At 48.8% G+C, this 19,797-nt stretch overlaps 9 protein-coding genes across 9 annotated transcripts; 6 read left to right on the plus strand and 3 right to left on the minus strand.

The window, feature by feature from the left end:
• Positions 1-79: 79 nt before the first annotated feature.
• On the plus strand, positions 80-1,394 carry BO80DRAFT_265749 (GrpB family protein). The gene has a single exon (XM_025714783.1). It carries the CDS (start codon positions 293-295, stop codon positions 908-910), a length of 618 nt encoding a protein of 205 aa, XP_025569677.1. The 5' UTR covers positions 80-292; the 3' UTR covers positions 911-1,394.
• BO80DRAFT_265794 (Zn(II)2Cys6 transcription factor) lies at positions 1,165-3,293 on the plus strand. Its single transcript, XM_025714784.1, has 6 exons — positions 1,165-1,464; positions 1,524-1,527; positions 1,582-2,579; positions 2,638-2,726; positions 2,805-2,901; positions 2,949-3,293. Exons 1-6 carry the CDS (start codon positions 1,419-1,421, stop codon positions 3,077-3,079), a joined length of 1,365 nt encoding a protein of 454 aa, XP_025569678.1. The 5' UTR covers positions 1,165-1,418; the 3' UTR covers positions 3,080-3,293.
• Positions 3,294-4,924: 1,631 nt separating this feature from the next.
• Positions 4,925-6,814, minus strand: BO80DRAFT_419161 (uncharacterized protein). The gene is made up of 3 exons (XM_025718295.1): positions 6,282-6,814; positions 6,148-6,235; positions 4,925-6,097 (listed from the first exon to the last, which is right to left on the minus strand). The coding sequence occupies exons 1-3, from the start codon at positions 6,785-6,787 to the stop codon at positions 5,159-5,161; spliced, it is 1,533 nt and encodes a 510-aa protein (XP_025569679.1). The 5' UTR covers positions 6,788-6,814; the 3' UTR covers positions 4,925-5,158.
• A 1,396-nt stretch (positions 6,815-8,210) lies between these two features.
• BO80DRAFT_369032 (RNase3 domain protein) lies at positions 8,211-9,495 on the plus strand (the record flags this gene model as incomplete). Its single annotated transcript, XM_025716369.1, has 2 exons — positions 8,211-8,403; positions 8,450-9,495. 2 exons carry the CDS (start codon positions 8,211-8,213, stop codon positions 9,493-9,495), a joined length of 1,239 nt encoding a protein of 412 aa, XP_025569680.1.
• Positions 9,496-10,636: 1,141 nt separating this feature from the next.
• Positions 10,637-12,300, minus strand: BO80DRAFT_419164 (cytochrome P450). Its single transcript, XM_025718296.1, has 2 exons — positions 11,327-12,300; positions 10,637-11,264 (listed from the first exon to the last, which is right to left on the minus strand). Exons 1-2 carry the CDS (start codon positions 12,267-12,269, stop codon positions 10,672-10,674), a joined length of 1,536 nt encoding a protein of 511 aa, XP_025569681.1. The 5' UTR covers positions 12,270-12,300; the 3' UTR covers positions 10,637-10,671.
• An 891-nt stretch (positions 12,301-13,191) lies between these two features.
• Positions 13,192-14,958, plus strand: BO80DRAFT_487165 (uncharacterized protein; the record flags this gene model as incomplete). Its single annotated transcript, XM_025723540.1, has 1 exon — positions 13,192-14,958. The coding sequence occupies one exon, from the start codon at positions 13,192-13,194 to the stop codon at positions 14,956-14,958; it is 1,767 nt and encodes a 588-aa protein (XP_025569682.1).
• Positions 14,959-15,220: 262 nt separating this feature from the next.
• On the plus strand, positions 15,221-16,714 carry BO80DRAFT_450285 (DEAD/DEAH box helicase family protein; the record flags this gene model as incomplete). The annotated part of the gene is made up of 1 exon (XM_025721801.1): positions 15,221-16,714. The coding sequence occupies one exon, from the start codon at positions 15,221-15,223 to the stop codon at positions 16,712-16,714; it is 1,494 nt and encodes a 497-aa protein (XP_025569683.1).
• Positions 16,715-17,203: 489 nt separating this feature from the next.
• BO80DRAFT_459860 (NAD(P)-binding protein) lies at positions 17,204-18,462 on the plus strand (the record flags this gene model as incomplete). The annotated part of the gene is made up of 4 exons (XM_025722366.1): positions 17,204-17,656; positions 17,747-17,935; positions 18,002-18,288; positions 18,339-18,462. The coding sequence occupies 4 exons, from the start codon at positions 17,204-17,206 to the stop codon at positions 18,460-18,462; spliced, it is 1,053 nt and encodes a 350-aa protein (XP_025569684.1).
• Positions 18,463-18,620: 158 nt separating this feature from the next.
• On the minus strand, positions 18,621-19,560 carry BO80DRAFT_487172 (uncharacterized protein; the record flags this gene model as incomplete). Its single annotated transcript, XM_025723541.1, has 4 exons — positions 18,621-18,881; positions 18,931-19,186; positions 19,233-19,383; positions 19,422-19,560. 4 exons carry the CDS (start codon positions 19,558-19,560, stop codon positions 18,621-18,623), a joined length of 807 nt encoding a protein of 268 aa, XP_025569685.1.
• Between the last annotated feature and the right edge of the window lie 237 nt (positions 19,561-19,797).

The following is a 19,797-nucleotide window of genomic DNA, read 5'->3' on the forward strand; positions in this document are numbered from 1 at the left end:
AACCTGTGCCCGATAGTGAAGAGTCTCACGAGCTAGCTATGGCAGGAGAAGTAGGAAAAGGCGTACGTCCAGACAAGTTTCAAGGCTGAAGGCCTGAGCGATGAGAGGAATCTGGGAGATACTGTGCAAGAGGGATGTCTTCGGTCTTGTGTTAGCGCGCAATGTCCTGTATTAAAACGGTACCATAACGGTGACCTCTTAGCACGGCATACTCCGTATCTGTTGGGAATCCCTAATCTCCTTTCCTCTCCCCACCGTCATCTCAGAGTCAATCAACAACCATCATCCCACCATGCCCGCCACCATCGCAGAGATTCTGTCGCCTTCCCCAGACGACCCCGCCCTCGTGGAACGTATCGCCTTCCGAACAATCGAACCCCCCATCACCATCCTCCCACCAAACCCCTCCTGGCCGCATCGATTCTCCGAAATCAAAGAACGGATTCAAAAAGCCCTCGAGCCTACCTTGGTTCTAGACATCGCTCACTCCGGTTCAACCAGTGTTCCCAACCTCCCCGCCAAAGACATTATCGATGTTGATCTGACCTTTTACGACCCTACGGATGAAGCATCTTATGTGAAGGCGTTGGAAAACGCAGGGTTTCGCTTCCTCCTGCGGGAGCCGCAATGGTACCAGCATCGCTTCTTTGTGGAGGATTGGTCCAGCACAGGCTACCATGTCAATCTGCATGTGTGGGGTCCCGACTCGCCGGAAGTTGCTAGACACCGCATCTTGCGGGACTGGTTAGCGAAAACACCAGCGGATCGGGAGTTGTACGCAAAAGCTAAATGGGAAGCGGCGGAATGGACGGTGAGAGGGGGGAAGTCTATGGTGGAGTATACTCAACGGAAGGACACAGCGATTCAGGAGATTCTGGAAAGGGCATTTCGGGATTTGGGTTATATTTAATGAGAGACTTGAGACGGTTGGTGAATGGGTTGAACAAGCGCCCTTCTCTTGATATGCAATGCATCGCCAGCATATCCGTATATTATCGTACCCCCACCTTTCCTCGGCGGAGGGCGGGGGGAATGCATTTGGATACGAACATAGTTTACGGAGTACCCGGTCTCGAAAAGCGGGGACGCCCGGCTTACAGGGGCACTCGAGTCTGGTCGATCCGACCTCAATAACAGCAGAACGTTGGATACATTTGGCTGATCGGCACTCGTCACTTGAGGAAGGCGTGCGGTAACATTGTTTTAGTGTTATGGATCAAGTCTTCAGAAGCTGTACGGATCTCGTGTAATCCCACAGGTCGGTCGACGGTCCGCCGAGTCAGGTGATTGAGGCTCTGGACGGTGTCACGCATCTTGTGCTTGCCATTCCTCGCTTTCCCGTTTGCCCCTCAGCTCGGAATACGGGTAACATATCCTTTCAACTCCGGGCAGGGAATACCCTTGAATAACACCTTGACATGGTTCGAACCGCCCAGGGCAAGGCCGGGAAGAGGAGTAGACGAGGTAACCCACTATATGCTGATGTATCGCTGGTGGGAGCCTGTTAACTAACCGTGGGGCAGGATGGTGAGCAGTTTTACGACAATAGATTGGTGGATTAGCAATCTGACAGAACACAAGTCTTCGCTGCAGAGCAAGCCACCACAAGTGTGATGAGCAACAGCCTCGCTGCGGTCGGTGTCAGCGACTGAACCTGGAATGTGAGCCATCTGACTTTATAGTCCCTTCCAGCTGGTGCTCGTCGACTCTCAAAACCGCAGTCGTAGAGAATGGAGGCCCTGCATCAACATGCGACGTATTCAACAGTATAGCCGTTGTGTCCCCCAATCAGCCAGAATCAGCCTCCCAGTTGCTACCAGCTTTAGACGCCGAAAAGGTCTCATTGATTCAGGCCTACCAAAATGGCATTGCGGAATGGATGGATCTGTTCGACGACGAATCGCACTTTCGACGGGCGGTCGTTAAACGAGCCGTAGATTCCCCATTATTGATGAATGCAATCTGTGCCTTGATCGCGAGACAGGTCGGCATCGCCGATCGAGAAGAGGTATGGAGGGCCACCGCAGCCCGATACTATGGAGAAAGCCTCCAACAGTTGATTACCGCCCTGGAACTTCCAGCGTCGTGTCCCGAAGACAACCTTGCTGCGACAATTCTGTTGAGCAGTTACGAACTTCTCGCTCTCCCAGGACTGGATCACCAGCGTCATGTGTCTGGCGCTTTGACCCTCATCCGAACCCACGCATGCAGAGCCAGTTCAAACGGCATAATGGGGGCTGCATTCTGGGTCTACGCCCGGCAGGATGTCGCCATGGCGTTGGTACACGAATGTCCCACGATGCTTCCGCCCGAGGAATGGGGGGTCTCATGGGCCGAACAGGAAAGAAAAGAAGACAAGCTTGGAAACAAAATGGTCTGGCTATTAGCTAGGACGATAGCACACACATTTCGAAAAGAGGTTGTGCTGTCTGTCAGATCGCTTTCCGATAACAGAGCCTACCTCAGACGAGAACTGGATGCCTGGTTGGAGAGCTTACCCGACTCATTCCACGGCATCCCCTATGAGTACCCTACCCCGGAAGGGTTTTCCAGGCTCTGGTTTGCCGTCCCATCGACAGGTGAGAAAGCCATCAAGGCTATCCGACCGTTACGTCACTTTAAATAACAATCCTCCAGCGGCAGCGATGTGTATGTATCATTTGGCTCACCTCTTAATGTTCATGGAAGGCTGCAACTCGCTCTTATCCACAGAGGATGAATCACAGGTAGGCCATACCCAAGGCAATCGGGCAATCTCTTGTGAAACCCTTCCTGAGCAGATCTAATTTGTATACAATAAGTAGTCCAAAGTTCTTGATCACGCGCAGTCAATCGCCGCTATAGCCTTATCACCAATTCCCGACGCGGCATTAGTGCAGGCAGTACAACCCCTCTATTATGGTGAGTCATCCTTGGATATTCCTTATGATTCAAGCTTAATGGAGTAGCGGCAAAGCATATCGACTCGGTTGCCAAAAAGGCCAAGATATGGGCACTTTTGGATCGAATTGAAAATCAACTAGGGTTTCATACGGGTGACCGAATTAAACAGCTACAGGAGCAAGTGACACTATGTTAAGATAACCAAGGCAATTGTGTCACATTTCTCTCATGGAGATTGGGGTTCGACGCAGATTGAGCCAATGTGTTTAGATTTGACCCAAGGTCTGATCGAGAAACTATTATCCCTCAGATATATGTATCTATACAGACTTGATTTTCTAGAATCAATGAGACCTTCCCTATTTAGATGAGGCCGCTTTGATGAGGGCGCTCAAGAGATCACTTACTAAGTATTTCTTATCATTGGTCAATGCTCAGTAAGCGCGCAGGGCTTAATTAGACTAGGATTAGTTATTAGTTACGTGCATCCTAAGCTGCTCATACTTTAATATTGTTATATAGACTATAAACTATCTTGAAAGGAAATGGAATCTTTTTTCTTATAATAAAAATTAATAATATTATAAGGTTATTGGTCCCGGCAGTTACGGGACCAGATAAAAAACTAAAAATAATAATCATTAAAAAATCTGGTATATATCCTTCTCAAATTATATTTAAATGTTATTATCAATCCCTGAGGAACATAAGTATACTTCTTATGGCATAATTTATGAGGTATTCTAACCTATTGTAGTATTGACTTCAAAAATGATGAAGCAGCAGTCTTCGGTGACAGTACAAAAACTTTATATAGATGCTATTTTTATCTGGTATCAACAGAATCTGTTATTAATAGAGACTTATACTATTGCAGTACGGGGTGTATGGAAATACCGTAAAAATAAGGCATAGTACAAAAAGCAGCATTTACTGGTTGTGACGCAGCATGCAGACATAATCCTCGAGTTCCATATTTGGAACTGATATAGTCTCAGAAATTATAAAAACAAGTTCCGAGGCTCTAGCGTTCAGCCACCCACGCTAAACCACTGAGTTCAGATATGATGGAATGCAATGGATGGCAAAGCAGAAGGTAGATGAGCTTTTGAAAACCCGTAAGAAAAAGTTAGAGGATGTTCTTGTGTAGCATGCTACACAGGAAGTTCTGTTGAACTTGGAATAATTTGATTAATAGCATGGAACTATACGAAGAATGCTGCAGCGTTCTAGTAGGTAAACGTAGCCAAATACAGAAAGTGCGGTAACATGACATCCGACGCCGGGAATGCCATAATACTGTCCTACACACTTAATCAGGGTCATGGTCTCATTTACTCTACACCTGACACAGAAAAAGTGAAAGTAATCATAGATCACCCAGACGACTGTCAGCGACTCATTTGATCAGTGGATACCAAACTATCCCTAGAATAGGTTCGACTTATCATTGTATCATCTATGCATGGGACAGCAATTAGAATGATATATAGAATATTTGGATCAATAATATCTTGAGTTTCGTTTTTTGAAGCAATTTAATCCAACAGACGATACCTGCTCAATGCCAAGATGGACTAGCACGGTTTTCATGGGTATGAATCTGAAGATGTCCTTTCGGGATCATTGGGTATTCCAACGCCTTCCACTTATTACTAAAATGTCTACATGGACAGAAGAAACAGAGCCCTTGTAGTGTATATTATTGTTCGTGGAGCGTGTCAGGAGGTCCTAGCATCGATTGATACATATGCAAGCTTTCTCCACTGCTGTGGCATATGTCACCTTTGGCCTTAAGCGTTGGCTTATCTACAGAACATGCTACTGACACAGCCGTCTTACAATTTCTTCTATCCTTAGCCCATGCTCATCAGAAGACTCCGTTTGCGAGAACTCGATTGTACTAACGGTGCCTAGAATGCACGGTTTTGGCTATAGGATCCTGTGGCCGAAAGGCATATGGCTCATTATAGTAGGGCCTTTATATGTTTTCTTTTTGTCATTAGGTTCAATCTTTGAACTCCAAAAACAGGAATCATAACCCGGAGGTGACAGAGTGTGCATTTTCCGATAGTTTGCCTTCAAGTACGCTACATATCCGGATTGTAGAGAGAACCATTAGCAGATGTTTGAAGGATATTTCTCCCTCTGTTCATAGTCAAATAAACCCTGTCCGCATAAATCAAAAACATTTCGAACACAATCTCAAGTCACAAATCAATAAGACAAATGCCGCGTCATGCAAATTCTGACCCCTGCTAAGATTGATAGCTAATCACGATGAGATAGTAGGATCGCTGAAGGAGGTTTGAGTTCCGTCTATCGCCCCTGGTTCCGAGTTATTATGTCGATTTCGTCGCAAATTCTTATTGCTTCGGCCTGGTGTTCCACTGCATGATCTGCTCCTTGAAGACCTGGAAGCCTGCTGCCCAATTCCGATTATACTTGATGAATCATCCATCGGAGTCTTCGCATTGCTGAGTGACATATCTTCTTGCCCCTTTGCCGCTTTCAGGGCAGCACCATGCTTTTCGGGCCTCAAGGGTGGGTGGCCCTGGAGACGAAGTGCTGACGAGTTGGAGTCTGAAGTTTCAACCCAGAGTAATCCATCATAGAATATCTGGCTTTCTTGCTCGTCGAATATGTGCGGGAAAAGCACTAGAAACTTGCAGGATGATGTTTTCCACACTTTGTTGTCTGTGGTATTGTGTGTTTCAGAGTAACGCCACCTTCCTGGGTAACCTGCTGGGGCTATTGTTGCATGGAATAAGAAGGAAGATTTTCGCACGGAGCACCACACATCTGCAGCAAGCCGCAAAAAGCCATAGAGACTTTGTCTGAAGTCGTTTAATCTTTCCGGACGACATAACGATTCTAGAGTCTTGTTTGTTATAGAAAATGCAGTCTCTAGAGCTTCGGTCTGCAATCTTTCTTCCTCAGTTTGGAAAGCATTGGTCAAGAGAGATCTTAGTATAGCTTTCTGACGTGGCCGAAGGCCGCTGGAACGTTGCAAGAATTCCCCCATACTCGTACGTCCTGACGGTGCGTTCAAGTATGTTGATATGAAAATATCTCGTACCAGCCTTTCTGCAATGACTGATTGGGCGAAAGCCGGACGTGGATACTCCAGGTTCCCATTGGGAAGATAGCTTATCAGAGGAAAGCCAAACTGAGCATTTGTAAACTGGGTCGGCCTTGGCTCTTGTACTTCAATCTTCCCTGTTGTCAAGAACAACGCCATAACAGTTTGGACAAGAAACTTACTGAGTCTGATGATATGAGGGTGCTTTCGAAGAATTCTTCGGTCAGATCTTTAAGTCGATCCTCAACAGTCCGAAATTTGTTCAAGATACTGCACGATGTAAATAAATACACCCTAATATAGCTGTGAATTCTACCTTTCTTTTTCGATTTCATGCACCATAGTATCCATCTCTAGCTCTTTCAACTGGAGCTCGGTTTCCTTAAGGGTGCTTTCAAGTCGTGATACGGTCAAACCTTGTTTGTCGAGCTTTCTTTGACTCTGATGTAGAGCTCGCTCAGCTGCTTCGACCCTCTTGTTCAGTTCGTTTTCCCTTTTCTGTGCAGTTATGCTGCTTTGTTTCTTGACATCTTCTACCAGCGTCTGGAGGTCTTTCTTCTCCTCAGCCCACTTTTGTGCAATCTGACTGATCTTATCAGCAAAGTCTTCATTTCTTCTCTGTTCTGTGCAGATCTTTGACTGGTGTTCTTCGATTATTCTGTGGGCGTCCTCCAACTTCCCTTTTAGCTCTTTGTTCTGAGACTGTAGGTCCTCCATTGTCATAAATATCTTGCTGAATGACATGACATCTTTCATGGCTGTTTCCAGGGACTTCAACGATGACTGGAAATTTCTCTCTTTCGTCTTCGGATTAGAAGTCATATCGACGATGACACGTGTTGGCTGAGTCTGCCCGTGCTAGTCACCACAGATGTAGGGCACCGACTTATAAGTATTAGCTGCGAAGCCTCGAACGGACACATAAAGCTTCACCGCTAGTTCAGCAATATGCATATCTTACTCCTTCATGAAACCCTTGTCAGATCTATCGTGGCCTGAGGGCCTGCTTCCTCTTGTGCTGCCCGAGAGCTACGTAGAGCTAGAGTCAGGTTTCCTACGTAGGCTCCTTGGCTCATCAACAAGGCCTTTCAATCTCTTGCGTAATTGATACCGATGGCTACTGGAGTCAAAGTTAGCCTGGTATAGCCTGTTAATGTCGCACGTGAGCACCGGAATGCAGCACCTGGCAATAGTATTTAGTCGGCTCGGCTTCCCACATTCGTCTACGTACATACATTGAACACTACACACTAATGCCGAAACACGTTACTCAACAGGAAAGACCCAAGAATGCGCCATGAATCATAGGAGGCTCGCCTAATTACTGACGTTGTCCGTAGTTGATTACCTACTGAAACCTTCATCATAAGCGAACTTGACTTGGATATAAATCCAGAGCCAGCATTGCAAGTTCTGGGAAGGGATGTATACTGCAAGCCCCACCAAGCATGTAACATCGTCAGAAACTACATGCTTTTGCTGGTAACTAATACTACATGAATTGCTAGAATATTGGGACTTTGCCCAAAGGACCGGTCATTATGGAGAAAGTGTGGCAGGGAAACGAGGGGTAATGTCTTGAAAATCAAGTGTATGTTTGGAGTAGTATATTCACTTATTTATAAGTACGCAAGCTGTCAAGGACAGTTGACAGATTCTTCGTTACCGATGCAGGAAATGTCACGAGGAGCGAGTAAGCCATTGAATGACTGCAATAAGCCAAGAGGCATACTGGTTTAAAGCAGATGAAACTTACAAAACTTGCAGTGGTATAATTGCGCACGTACATTTAGTGGTTGTGTAACATGGGCTAGTATTTTGGAGGTGTATGACCGAGTATGGCGCTTGAGCGTTGCAAGGGGATGAATATTAATGACCTCTTTTCAAGACTCAATAAGGAGAAAGTGCATCGTGTCGTGTAGCCTTGCCAGATTTGGGATCATCAAGTCTATTAGAACAGCCCATTCTCATTTTGTAATATGGTTTTCACCGTATTTAATGTATGGTAAGGTGCATGTGGCAGAAGTCTGCTGGTCTGGCATGCAACCCTTGCGCGGCCGGTTTCTCCCAAAGAGGAACTTAAACGTCCTCCTGGCTCTGTAAGCTCCAAGCACAGCAACGATCGGCACAAACTCATGGGGTAATCCTTCGTACATATATGGGTCAATATGTAGAGCTCCCTCGCCCCTTACCATACTTATTGGAACACAGCTTTTTACAGTCAATTATCATGACCCTCCTCAGCATGTCGCACTTGGAACAGATTGAATCAATCACCGGGTATCGTTTTCGAAATGAAAATTGTTTACTCGAAGCTCTCAAAGCGGCGGGAGCCGATGAAAGAAATCATGATGGAAACCGTCCTCTTGCGCAAGTAGGTAAAGCCTTTGTTGAACTATGCTCCGTAAAGTTCGGCTATCTTTCTCGCACGGAGCGAAGTAAGTTTTCCTTCTGAGCCCTAGTGTTGGTGACTGATAGATTGAGGCATGAATACAATGATGAAAATAAAGAATATTGACAACAATCGATGTGCACTCCTTGCCAAGTCTATCGGTATTGATCAACTCGTGACGTATTGTCCTTTGCCAGGAAGTCGATCGGCCAAAGTCTTGGGGATAGCTGTCAACGCACTGATAGGAGCGATATATGTTGACTCGGAAAGTGAAGATCTTACAGTCAGTGCCCTACATAGCATGGGGTGGTTTCGCTTTTCCCTTGAAGAGAATTCTAGTTCCAATACGGTGAACAGTCAGTGCGGGTCAATGGGGGTCCCAGCCGAGTCGCAGGCCTCGAACGATCTAGCAGGCCAGGTTCCTATACACGCTATGGTCCGACAACAAACAACAAAACAAAAAGATAACACTTTATTTACTACCTTTTTGAAGTTGGAGATGGAACGATGCGCATTGCACCAGATACCTTCTCCCCAGGAGACCTATTTCAATGCGAGATTGCAAAATGAGCTATCGGAGCTCCAGGCCAGGAATCCGACTTTCAGCCACGATCTAGGTATGCTGTTTCTTACCTTTGCAGGCCCCCAGTCAGTGGCTGGCTTGCAAGCAAATCTGCATGGTGCTCTAGCGGCAGTGAAGCCACCAGATGAGATATACCACATTCGAGCTTCCATCGAACAACGATTCAACATAATTCGAACTCTGGACGAACTCGCATGTCATTTTGACATTTTGAAAAACTATCATATCTGGAAGCTGCATGTGCATTGCACGGAACAAGGAGAGGACAGCAGGTTTTGCATAGCATATGGAGACCCAGAATACAGGAAGCGACCCGGGAATCCGGTAAACTTGAAGGAATCAGATACGACCAAGAAAATGATTGATATCATTTGCCCCGAAACAGAGCCTACCTCAGCATACTACCGGGTATTTTATGAAAAGGTGACATGCTTACGCAGGAGGGGGAAACGACTACAGTTACTCATAGAGACATTTGGTCTTGGGATTCTTGGCTTGATGTACTGTCACAGCTTGCAGAATTGCTCGAGTCGTACCTCATCAGTCCTCTTGTGAGTTCAGACGATCCCGCATACCGTCGCTTTCTTTTCGGTTTTGTCCCTCTGACCACATTAAAACCTTCAGAAGCCCCAAGATCCCAGATAAGGTTTTCGTTAGGTTTATATCACTGCTCGCTACCTACCAAGGATCTCTAATACGAGATGTCTCTTCGGCTATTTTACCTTTAGTGAACAATTTGGTTGAAGGTAAAATCAACATGCTCAAAGACACTTGGATAATGTCGGTCGGGATTACGGAATTATTGGAGTACCCGAAGGGGTCTTCCAGCCTTCTTCAACTTCTCAGGTCAGAGGGCTCGGAGAATGTAGTTCAATAGATTTTATAGCTCGGGAGCATGGTGAATATTAGAATAATATGACTAGCTAAACATCGGAGCTTCAGTAAACCTGCATTAGTCTTCTATTGCATCTCCGTACTGTGGGCAGCCTTGGAAATTCACCATATTGACGATTTGTCTGGGAGTTTACTATGTCGCGGGGTCCGTGCGCTGCTGTTCAATCAACAAAAACATGAAAGCAAGGACATTGTGGAATAGAGACTTTTCGTTACATGCCAGAAATAACTTTACGCTGGTAGACGAGCACGGAACGCCAGCGCCAATGTAGGACATGTGGTAGGAGAACGGGTCACCAGTAGTGGAGTATCCGGAAGAACTGTATGAACTGGAGGACGAACTGCCCTTCGCGGTACAAACATTAGATCGAAATTTTTCGACTTTAGCTGTACAAAGCGGGGAAAAATGTTGGAACGGACTGAGACACGAACCCATGAACCACCCGACCGCGACGAATACGAAAACTTTTAGGCTTTGTGTGGTTTATCGCTAGAAAAAATCCACTAAAATATTTATCATATTAATATAGAATGGTAACTATAATATTTTCTTACTGAGAAAAAAGACTTAATAGTAATACTAGGCTTTAAGAGAGTGTGGCGGGTAAAAATAGATTACAAGTAGAAAAACAAATAAAGAAATAATTATTAGTTAGGGTATAGTTTATTAAAGTTATTTATTTAAAGCACTTAGTCTTTTATTCATCCGATACTTAGTGATTATTACAGGCTGCTCAGGGCGTACTCAGATCTACTCAATGAGCAAAAAGCAGCGAGAGATGAGCATCGACCCTCCTAGAAAATCAAATCTATATGTTCCAACCTCTCCCTGGGCTCTCAATCATCGATGCTCCAGATCTTCAGTGGCATTTGACTAGGCCACAGAAGAAATGCTTCCTGCCAGTCGAGCGTCCAATCCGGTGACGGTAATGCGAAATTATATCGATGCACCAACGTGGCGATGAAAATCTGCTGCTCCATCATTGTAATATTTCTTCCAATGCATCCGCGGGCGCCCGAACTAAAGGGTATGAACGCCTCCCGCATTTGCTTTGCCTGTTCACCGTTCTCCAGCCATCTTTCGGGACGGTATACGTTGGGGTCTGGGAAGAGGGATGGATCCCGATGGACAATATATGTTGGAACGGACACTGCAACATCACCGGGAATCATTTGCCCCAGGATCTGCATACCCTCCGGGGGAGTTCTTCGTTCGAGGCCTCTTGACACGGGGGGTAAGAGGCGCAGTGATTCCTCTAGACATGCTTTCAAATATGGCAGGTGTTTCACCTTGGCATATGAGGCGATGGTGTCTCCGGACAGCGCTTCGTTCACCTCTGCCCTGAGCTTGGCCAAGCAATGCGGGTTCTTGAGAAGGTGGTATAGGGCGTGAGTCAAAGCTATTGCTGTCGTATCGGAGCCGGCATCAACTGCGTGAAGATCATTAGCATCGGCTGACTTCAAAGCCATGCTTATCGTGGGGTGATCATACGAAGAAGGTTCGTCTCGGCTTCAATCTCTCCACGATCAAGGCAGCGGGCTTCCCCCGCCTTGTCCTCAATCAAACACGCAAAAAGATCACTCAGCCGGTCGCCACGGTCGTGCCTTTGTAGCCTTTTGTCTGCCAAGGCACTAGCAATCCTACCAAAATTCCTACCATGTTCCCATTGTTTGCGCGAACGCGGAGAAAAGAACCCCGAGACGGTCTTGAAAAGCGAGAACCACTCCGTCGCACCGACAAAGTGCGATAATACATTATTCCCACCACGCAAGCTGTCAATATAGCTGAGATTGCCATCGCGACCATCAACCTGGATTGTATCCGTACCCGAATCTAGCATCCCGAGCTGTTCGCTCAAAGCAATATCGGCAAGAGCATCAATGGTGAACAGATTTGACCACAAGCGAAAATTGACGGTTAGATCGGAAGCTCTGACCTGCTTGCCAACAGACAAGGGCAATGTGCATCGCCGGTCTAGCTGGGCGATGAGTTTGTTGATCTTGTCGCTGATCTTGAACTCCCAGTGCTCGAGATTGCGAGTCGCAAAGGCGTGCGACAACATGCGGCGCTTGCGTGCGTGATCATCTCGATCCAGCACGTTGAGAATGTGGGCATGGCTGCCTACTGTCAACGTATAAATGTCGTCTTTCCGACAAGGGGTGCCGTGGCCATAGATATCTTTGATCGCGCCCGGATCGGCGAAGGAAAGGGTGTTGGGTCCGAGACGGAGGATGGGGTGGCGTTGGTGGTGGAGATAGAGGTGTCGGGTTCGGAAGCTGCGCCTGCGCTCCCAGACATAGGCGAGGCTGGTGAATCCGGCTAGGAAGTTTACGTTGGGGTATCTGCGAAGACCTTTGGCATCGTAGAGGTAGGAGAGTATGGGCCTCACACAGAGGTAGGCGAAAAGTGCTGCGAGGATCAGCGAGATTGTCATTCTGGTAGAAGTGCTAAATGTGGTCGATGCTTCTGATTCAAAATGACGGAAAGAGGGCTCAAGGAAAGGCAGGTTGGGGTGTCTTTTATGCCCTCCCTATCGTCTGCATCTGCAGCTTGCATTCAGGGTCCACGATGTGACACCGAAAGAGGCAAGCGAAGAGCGGAAGACTTACCCAATCAGGCAAGTAACGAGCTCAGCCCTGACCCGCTCACTCCCACCCATGGCCGTGTCATGCATCACAGAGAATCCATACATATTTGAGGCAATTGTACTCGATGAACCCAGATCCCAATGGCTAGTGGAGAAGTCATGGGAGAAGCGCTACTTACTTCCCGCGGATAACAGGCTGTGCGAGGAGTCATGATGAAGCGGGGGAAGACGCAAATACTGCTTTCCACTGCATCGTGCAGCCTCCACCAATATCAATACAATCCAAAACATCCCTAAGGCAGAAGAAATAGCAGGATAAAGAGCCTACTAGCCAAGCCTCATTGCGTTGGGTAATAGTTAACCCCAGCTTATACACTGCCAGCCAGCCCGATAGCAACCCCATGAGAACGAAGTGCAGATATGCGATAAAGACAGAAGAGTCCTGTTGAATTCACTGATGAGATGTGGAGTTTTCTCAGTTTTCACTGCTGTCACAGCAACGCACCCACGCTGGCTCAGTCCCAGCAGCGTCGGTGCCCCCCATAACAAAGCCGACTTGGAACTCTACCGCGATTTCTTCTTCTCTACTCCCACCCCGTTTGATCTTTTGGCAACTTGCCCTCTTATGGCACTATAAGGTGACTCTTAGTGCTGCTGCTCATCCACGTCTGTAACTGCATAGTTCAGTCTTTGCCCACATTTGTCTGACTATTGAGGCCGTGTCTGTCCCACGGTACCTCCAGGCTGTTAATATTCATCAGAGGCTACCATGGTACGCCAGGGGTATGTGGTAGTCTACATCATGAGGTTCATCAAGGCTGACCTGACCGGCTACAGCATATGTCGTGAATTTGCTCGGGACGGCAAATGCCGGTTCCGGAAGTGCAAGTTTTCACATAGTATTTCTAACAGCTCGGACACGGACAAGAAGGACCAGCGTGACAATAGTAACACAGCTGGTGACTCATTGAGCAAGGAGCCTGAGCGGACAGATAGCGAGGGTGACTCACGCATCCCCGGACAGGCCGTCCAGAAGAATGACAAGCTCCTCCCTCTGTTCAACATGAACCAAACCTTCCCAGGTGGACGTCACAATAATGATTCAGCAGATATCTGCGACATCCGAATCTTGCCCACACCAGAAGAGATTTTATCCCCGCATCCAGAGTATCTACCCGTCAAAGACCCTGAGCAATGGCACCTCGACGGTGTCCCTGGTCTTCTTGACCGAAATTTCCGATTGCTGAGACAGGATACCGTCGGCCAGTTGAGGGATACCATCCGCGCCGTGCTTCAACCGTCTACAAACCGGCGGAAAGCAAAAACCCAGCCTCGAGCGTATGCCGATCCCAACGTGAGCATCGCAGCCTTGTTTTTCAGTCAACGCATCGGTCTCAAGTTTGTCATTCAGTTCCGTCAGTTATATCATGTACAGCGCATGAGTATCAAGCAGCGCGAGGAATGGTGGGAACTGTCCAATCGTCTCCAGGGAGGGGCCTTTCTATGTCTTGTCGATGCGCGTGGGGAGGTTCTCTTTTGCACTGCAGCTGAACCACCCAAATTGACACCACGCAATCCAAGGCCAAAAGACTGGTCCTCCCTATGGAAAGACAAGGATATCGCGACCGTGGCCTTGGAGCTCATCGATCCCAGCGGAGACGACGTGCAGTTTATTCTCGGCCGCTATCGCCCGCGCGGCACCGTGCAACTTACCCTCCTGGAATTTCCGGGCATTCTGTTTCCTGCATTTGGCCCGACTTTGCAGGCGTTGCAGGAGATGAAGCGAAGCGGAGATCTGCCTTTTGCAGAGTTTTTGGCACCGGTATCGTTGGAGACTTGCGATCATTCTATGGATGTACCTCCACCAGAGTATGCCCTTAAGCCAGGGTTTAGCTTTGATTTAAGCTGCTTGATGACGGACAAGACACCCCTGAAAATCCGACGGGGCCAGACGTTTGACATTCAGAAGCTTCAAGATCATTCCGCTTTGGACAAGACCCAAGCGGTGGCATTGGTCAACACCCAGCAGCGGAGAATCGGTTTGATACAGGGTCCTCCAGGCACCGGGAAGAGCTACACGGGTGTCGCTCTCATTAAGGTGTTGTTGGCCAACGGTGGGAAAGACAAGGGCAATATCGGACCGATCATCTGCGTCTGTTACACGAATCACGCCCTGGATCAGCTTCTAGAGGAGCTTCTGGAGAAGAAGATTGCTCAGATTGTGCGAATTGGATCCCGCTCTCAATCGGAGGTAGTGAGTCGCTACACCCTGCGCAAATTGGTCCGAAAGACCAAGACGAAGTCGGAGAGGGGCGAGCTCCAGGCATTGAATCAACAAGTCGAAGATTACAGAGAGTCTTTTGTCAATCTGAAGTTGCATTCCGAAGGTTCAGAGAGCGACTTGAAGCAATTTCTTCAAACGCACGATCCCAAGCACCATTGCCAGCTCCTTGACAAGTATGATGAGGAAGCCTTCCAAAAGGCGCAACGCAAGCGAGGCGACGTCTTCCAGCAGTGGATCAAAGCAGGCCCCTGATCCAAAGAGGAACCGCGGCCCCTTGAGTGTCTCCAGGATATAGACCTGGACGACATGAGTGCTCAGGAGCGACAGATAATGTACCAGCACTGGATCGAGGAGAACAGGCGTCAGCGGCATGACAAGGCAAAGGACCTCGTCAGATAAATATCACGAGGCGAAACAAAAATCTAACAATATCCGAAGCGAGGTTCAGTTACGGTCCCTTCGCAAGGTCCAAGTCATAGGTGTAACAACAACCGGTCTCGCCCGAAACTTCAAAATGCTTCGACGCCTTCCGTCTAAAGTGATGCTGTGTGAAGAGGCTGGGGAAGTACTAGAGGCACACCTTCTACCGGCTCTGCTGCCTTCAGTCGAGCATGTCATACTCATCGGTGACCACTTCCCGCTTCGCCCACAGATTCAAGTCTATGGACTGTCCAGAGAGAACCATCGAGGCGGGAAGCAGTATTCCTTGGACCGATCGTTGTTTGAGCGACTGGTGAATCCTGATGACGGTTCGGGCGTGCAGATCCCATTCAGCACGTTGGAAACCCAGCGCCGTATGCACCCATCCATTGCCCAATTGGTTCGAGATACGTTGTATCCTCGCTTGGAAGATGCTCCGTCGGTGATGGCACACCCCGAGGTATGCGGAATGCGCCGCCGGCTGTTTTGGCTCGATCATCAGCATCCTGAAGCCACCGACGAGCTGGGCACCTCGTATTCGAACCCTTTCGAAGTGGAAATGACTACAGCGCTGGTGACTCACCTCCTGCGACAAGGCTCGTACGAAGCGGGCGATATCGCGGTACTCACTCCGTACCTTGGGCAGCTCCATCAGCTCCGTCACAGGCTGGTCGAGTCCTTCTCTACTGTTCTCGGCGAAAGAGACCAAAAAGATTTGGATGCTGCGGGATTGAACGATAATGCCAGAGGAGCGCCTATCCCTGGTGTGACAATGCAGACTATCCGCGCGGCCACCATTGATAACTTCCAGGGTGAGGAAGCCAAGGTAGTTATATGTTCCCTCGTGAGAAGCAATGCGCAGCGACGGTGTGGATTTTTGCGAACGTCTAACCGCATCAATGTGCTGCTTTCGCGCGCTAAACACGGCATGTACATCATTGGCAATTCAGCTACCTCTTGCGATGTACCGATGTGGCGGCAGATCGTGGATGTCTTGAAAAGCAACGGCAACTTTGGAACTCTTCTCGATCTGCAATGTCCTCGGCACCCAGAGTCGCCCATCGCCGTGTCAGAGCCGGACCACTTTATGCAGTATTCTCCGGAAGGTGGTTGCGACCAGGACTGCGCGGACCAACTGCAATGCGACCATGCCTGTCCGAAGTTGTGCGGGGACCAGTGTCCTAAACTCTGCCAGATGGCAGTCGTTGATGCCAATCGCAGACTTGCATGCGGACATGCTGTTGAAGAACTCCCATGCTGGCAGGCACAGGATCTTTCCCTGGTGATGTGTCCGGTGCGCGTGGAGAAGACAGTTCATGGATGCAATCACACTGTGCAGGTGGCCTGCCATGTCAACGTCGGCAGCCCTGAGTTCAACTGTCAGGCTATTTGTGGAGCAGAACTACCCTGCGGTCATGTTTGCAAGCTGCCATGTTGGAAGTGCAATGTTTCAGATGGAGAAAACAATGTCCAAACCAGCCACGAAGCATGCGACCAGCTATGCGATCGGATAGTTGACTTGTGTGCACACCTGCCTCAAACCCTGCCATGGCTCAAAGCTATGTCCTGTCTGCAAGGCCCTGTGTGATGTTCAAGGTTGCTCATGTCGAAGCAATACTGTGCTGAAAACAAATGTCTCCTTGTCCCTGCGTGGGGATGCATGGTGCGGCATGGCTGTGGGCCGGCATCAGCGAACATTTAAGAGTGCGACGAGTGTGCAATTTGCATCCGTGGATGACTCGATATGATCAAGAGTGGAACATAGTCCATAGGCTCATTTTTATTGCAATTGTTAATTCACATCCGTGGTAGAATACTAATTCAAATCCAATTGCTGACAACCACTCATTCATGATCATCCTGACTCATCCCGCATCATCGTGATAGTGCCCGTTTTGGTGATAAATACAGCCTCCCGATTACCTTATCGGTCCAGAACGATTACTCATACCAACAACCACCTTAGAAATCATCCTCACCTCCCAATCGTTAAATACCCCCCTCCCCCCTCCATCCCATCACCACCCCAAGCCACCCACAACCACAACCACCACCATCCCCCCTATTTACCCCCAAAATGCCCCACAACATCCTCCTCACCGGCGCCTCCGGCTACCTCGGCGGCACCCTCCTCACCCACCTCCTCACCACCCCGCTCCCCCCCTACAGCACCCTCTACGCCCTCGTCCGGACCCCATCCCAAGCCCACTCCGTCCAACAATCCACCGCCACCCCCCTCCTCCTCCCCGACCTCACCGACACCGCAACCCTCACTCAAACCATCATCGCCCACAAAATCACCATCATTTACTTCCTCATTGACGCCGCCAGCTCCACCACCCAGATCCCCATGATTGAGGCACTCGGGGAAGTAAAGAGATTGACCGGCCAGGAAGTGCATTTCTTGCATACCACGGGGGCGAAGTTGTTTAGTGGACATGCGGGACATCCTGCACTACCTAGTGAAGAATTCTCAGATGGAGAGGGGGAAAGAGTGTATGAGATACAGAATGCGGCGAGGTCGGGGAATGTGTTTGTTGATGAGGTATTTCTCTTCTTCCCCCCCCCCCCCTTCTTCCTATTTCTTTGGGTTTGAATGGGTTGCTAATGGGTGATGCAGGCCCTCAAAGTAAACACCACCATCATCGACACGGCCACAAAACACGGCGTACGGAGCTACATCTTCATCCCGTGTATCGTCTACGGCAAGGGTGAAGGATTCGGGAACAAAATCTCTATTCAGACCGTCGCGGTAGTGAAAGCTGCTTTGAAGATTCGGAAGGTGGTTAGGGTTGATAAAACTCGTGCAGTACATCCCTCCCCCTCCCCCTTCTCTTTTCCCTAACATAGCTAGGGCTATACTAATAAGGTGTAGGTCTGGCCCGTCTCACACATCCACGACACGGTGAGTTTATACCTCGAACTCCTCCGGAACATGCTCCTGGATGAGCCGGATCTCGGGTATGGCCGGAATGGGTATTATCTTGCTGCGTCGGGGAGTGTCGCGTGGGAGGATTTGTATGAGGCCATGGGGAAGAGGCTGGCGGAGAGGGGATTGGTGGATGATGCTACCGTGGTGGATGCGGATGAGGAGGCGTTGGAGAGGATTGGCGAGGCGTTGGGGAGGCCGAAGGATTTTGTGCCGGTGGAGATGGGGGGGAGGTGAGTTTATCCCATTAGTCTCTTGGGGTTGGGGGTGCTGACGATTATAGTTGTGTGATGGAGGCGAAGCATGGGTTGCAGATTGGGTGGAGGCCGAAGTATGCACCGGAGCATGCTTTGGAGGCTGCTGCGGAGGAGGTGGATTGGATTTTGGAGAATTTGGACGGAAATTGAGGGTTTGATTGGTTTCATAACTATTCTGGGGATTAAATGGTGGAAATGTCTTGCGGTGTCGGGTAGAAAGGGTATATATAAGACGAGACTAATAAGGAGCAGAATGTGCGATCTAAGACAGCAAGCAAGTGCATGTATCTTCCTGATCACTCCCATTCTCAACAATCCTCTACCAACGGATACCCCGAAGCAGAGACCACCCTCTCTCCCTTCATGTTTCTCCAACTCGGAATAATAAACCCGGTGGCGAGATATATGCAGACCACAGCGTATTCCATCAGCAGCCCCATGAGCAAAAACGGCGCAATAGGCCCGACCAAATCATTCCAGCGAAGGTCGGATGCCTGGAACACGGACAGGAAGAGGTAGGTAATGCGCACGATAATAAACGGGAGGGCTAGAGCCAGGGATTGAAGAATCTGTCACTACGGTTAGCTTTATTGAGGATAGATGTGGTGCAGTGCTTACCGTTTGGCTCAACTGGGAAATCTCCTGACGGTGAATCCAGAGATAGGCCTGCACGACGAGCAAGCAAGCTTCAAAAACCGCCATGCAGCTATAGCCCGCCTTGACGAGTTTGATGCCGGTGTCGACGTCGCTGATGCTGTTGCTGCCCTCCAGACAGCCGCCGGCGATCTGAAGACCGAGTCCCACGAAGAATAGAAGGCGAGAGATCAGTAGCCATCGACCGATTTGCGGGTTCACCTTTGGCTCGTGCGCCAGGCTGTAGCGTGTTAGCGAGGCCATCTGACATCGATTGGTTAACTTACATGATCCGAAGGAATCCCAGGGTGGCTGCTAGCAAGGGAGACACGCCCGCGTTGAGCAGGATGATTGAACCGACCATCAGCCCGGTGCGGGGTTTGTGCTCGTAGAGGATCACGACAATGCCGGCAGCCAGTCGAACTATCATCAAGTCAGCTATATACTGAGATTGGCCTGCTTTGTTGAGTACTCACTGGCAGAGAAAAGCAACAAGATGATCCATGACAGGCGAGGCCGCTTGTGTCGGTAGCATGCATGATAGGCTGCCAGGATAAAGGCGGGGATGTAAAACACGATCAGTGCGATGCTTGTTTTTGAATGGTCGTTGAACATGTTGATGTGGGTGACTGTGGAGGATTGAGATTGTTCGCGGTAGACAATATATATCACGAGTACGGAGTCTGGCGCTTATCTCAATCACTCAAGTTCAAGCAGGCGAGAGAGCTGTAACTCATAAATTCAACTTCGAGTTTGACCAAGTACCGGCACGCCTAGTTCCCTCTTATATACCTAGCCATTGTATCCTCGCCGTCGATCCAAAATAAGCTCGCAAGATGAACCCCCTTTTGG

The sequence above is a fragment of the Aspergillus ibericus genome (assembly GCF_003184845.1).
Source record: "Aspergillus ibericus CBS 121593 unplaced genomic scaffold BO80scaffold_77, whole genome shotgun sequence".
In the NCBI taxonomy this organism is placed as follows: Eukaryota; Fungi; Ascomycota; class Eurotiomycetes; order Eurotiales; family Aspergillaceae; genus Aspergillus; species Aspergillus ibericus.

Coding starts and splice junctions, on each gene's coding strand:
- BO80DRAFT_419164 (XM_025718296.1), bottom strand. CDS start 12,269: ATGACAATCTCGCTGATCCTCGCAGCACTTTTCGCCTACCTCTGTGTG. Junction 11,265..11,326: donor AGCCGAGACGAACCTTCTTC/GTATGATCACCC, acceptor ATCTTCACGCAG/TTGATGCCGGCTCCGATACG.
- BO80DRAFT_419161 (XM_025718295.1), bottom strand. CDS start 6,787: ATGACTTCTAATCCGAAGACGAAAGAGAGAAATTTCCAGTCATCGTTG. Junction 6,236..6,281: donor CATGAAATCGAAAAAGAAAG/GTAGAATTCACA, acceptor TACATCGTGCAG/TATCTTGAACAAATTTCGGA. Junction 6,098..6,147: donor CCCTCATATCATCAGACTCA/GTAAGTTTCTTG, acceptor ACAACAGGGAAG/ATTGAAGTACAAGAGCCAAG.
- BO80DRAFT_265794 (XM_025714784.1), top strand. CDS start 1,419: ATGGTTCGAACCGCCCAGGGCAAGGCCGGGAAGAGGAGTAGACGAG. Junction 2,580..2,637: donor GTTTGCCGTCCCATCGACAG/GTGAGAAAGCCA, acceptor ACAATCCTCCAG/CGGCAGCGATGTGTATGTAT. Junction 2,727..2,804: donor CCACAGAGGATGAATCACAG/GTAGGCCATACC, acceptor TACAATAAGTAG/TCCAAAGTTCTTGATCACGC.
- BO80DRAFT_265749 (XM_025714783.1), top strand. CDS start 293: ATGCCCGCCACCATCGCAGAGATTCTGTCGCCTTCCCCAGACGACCCC.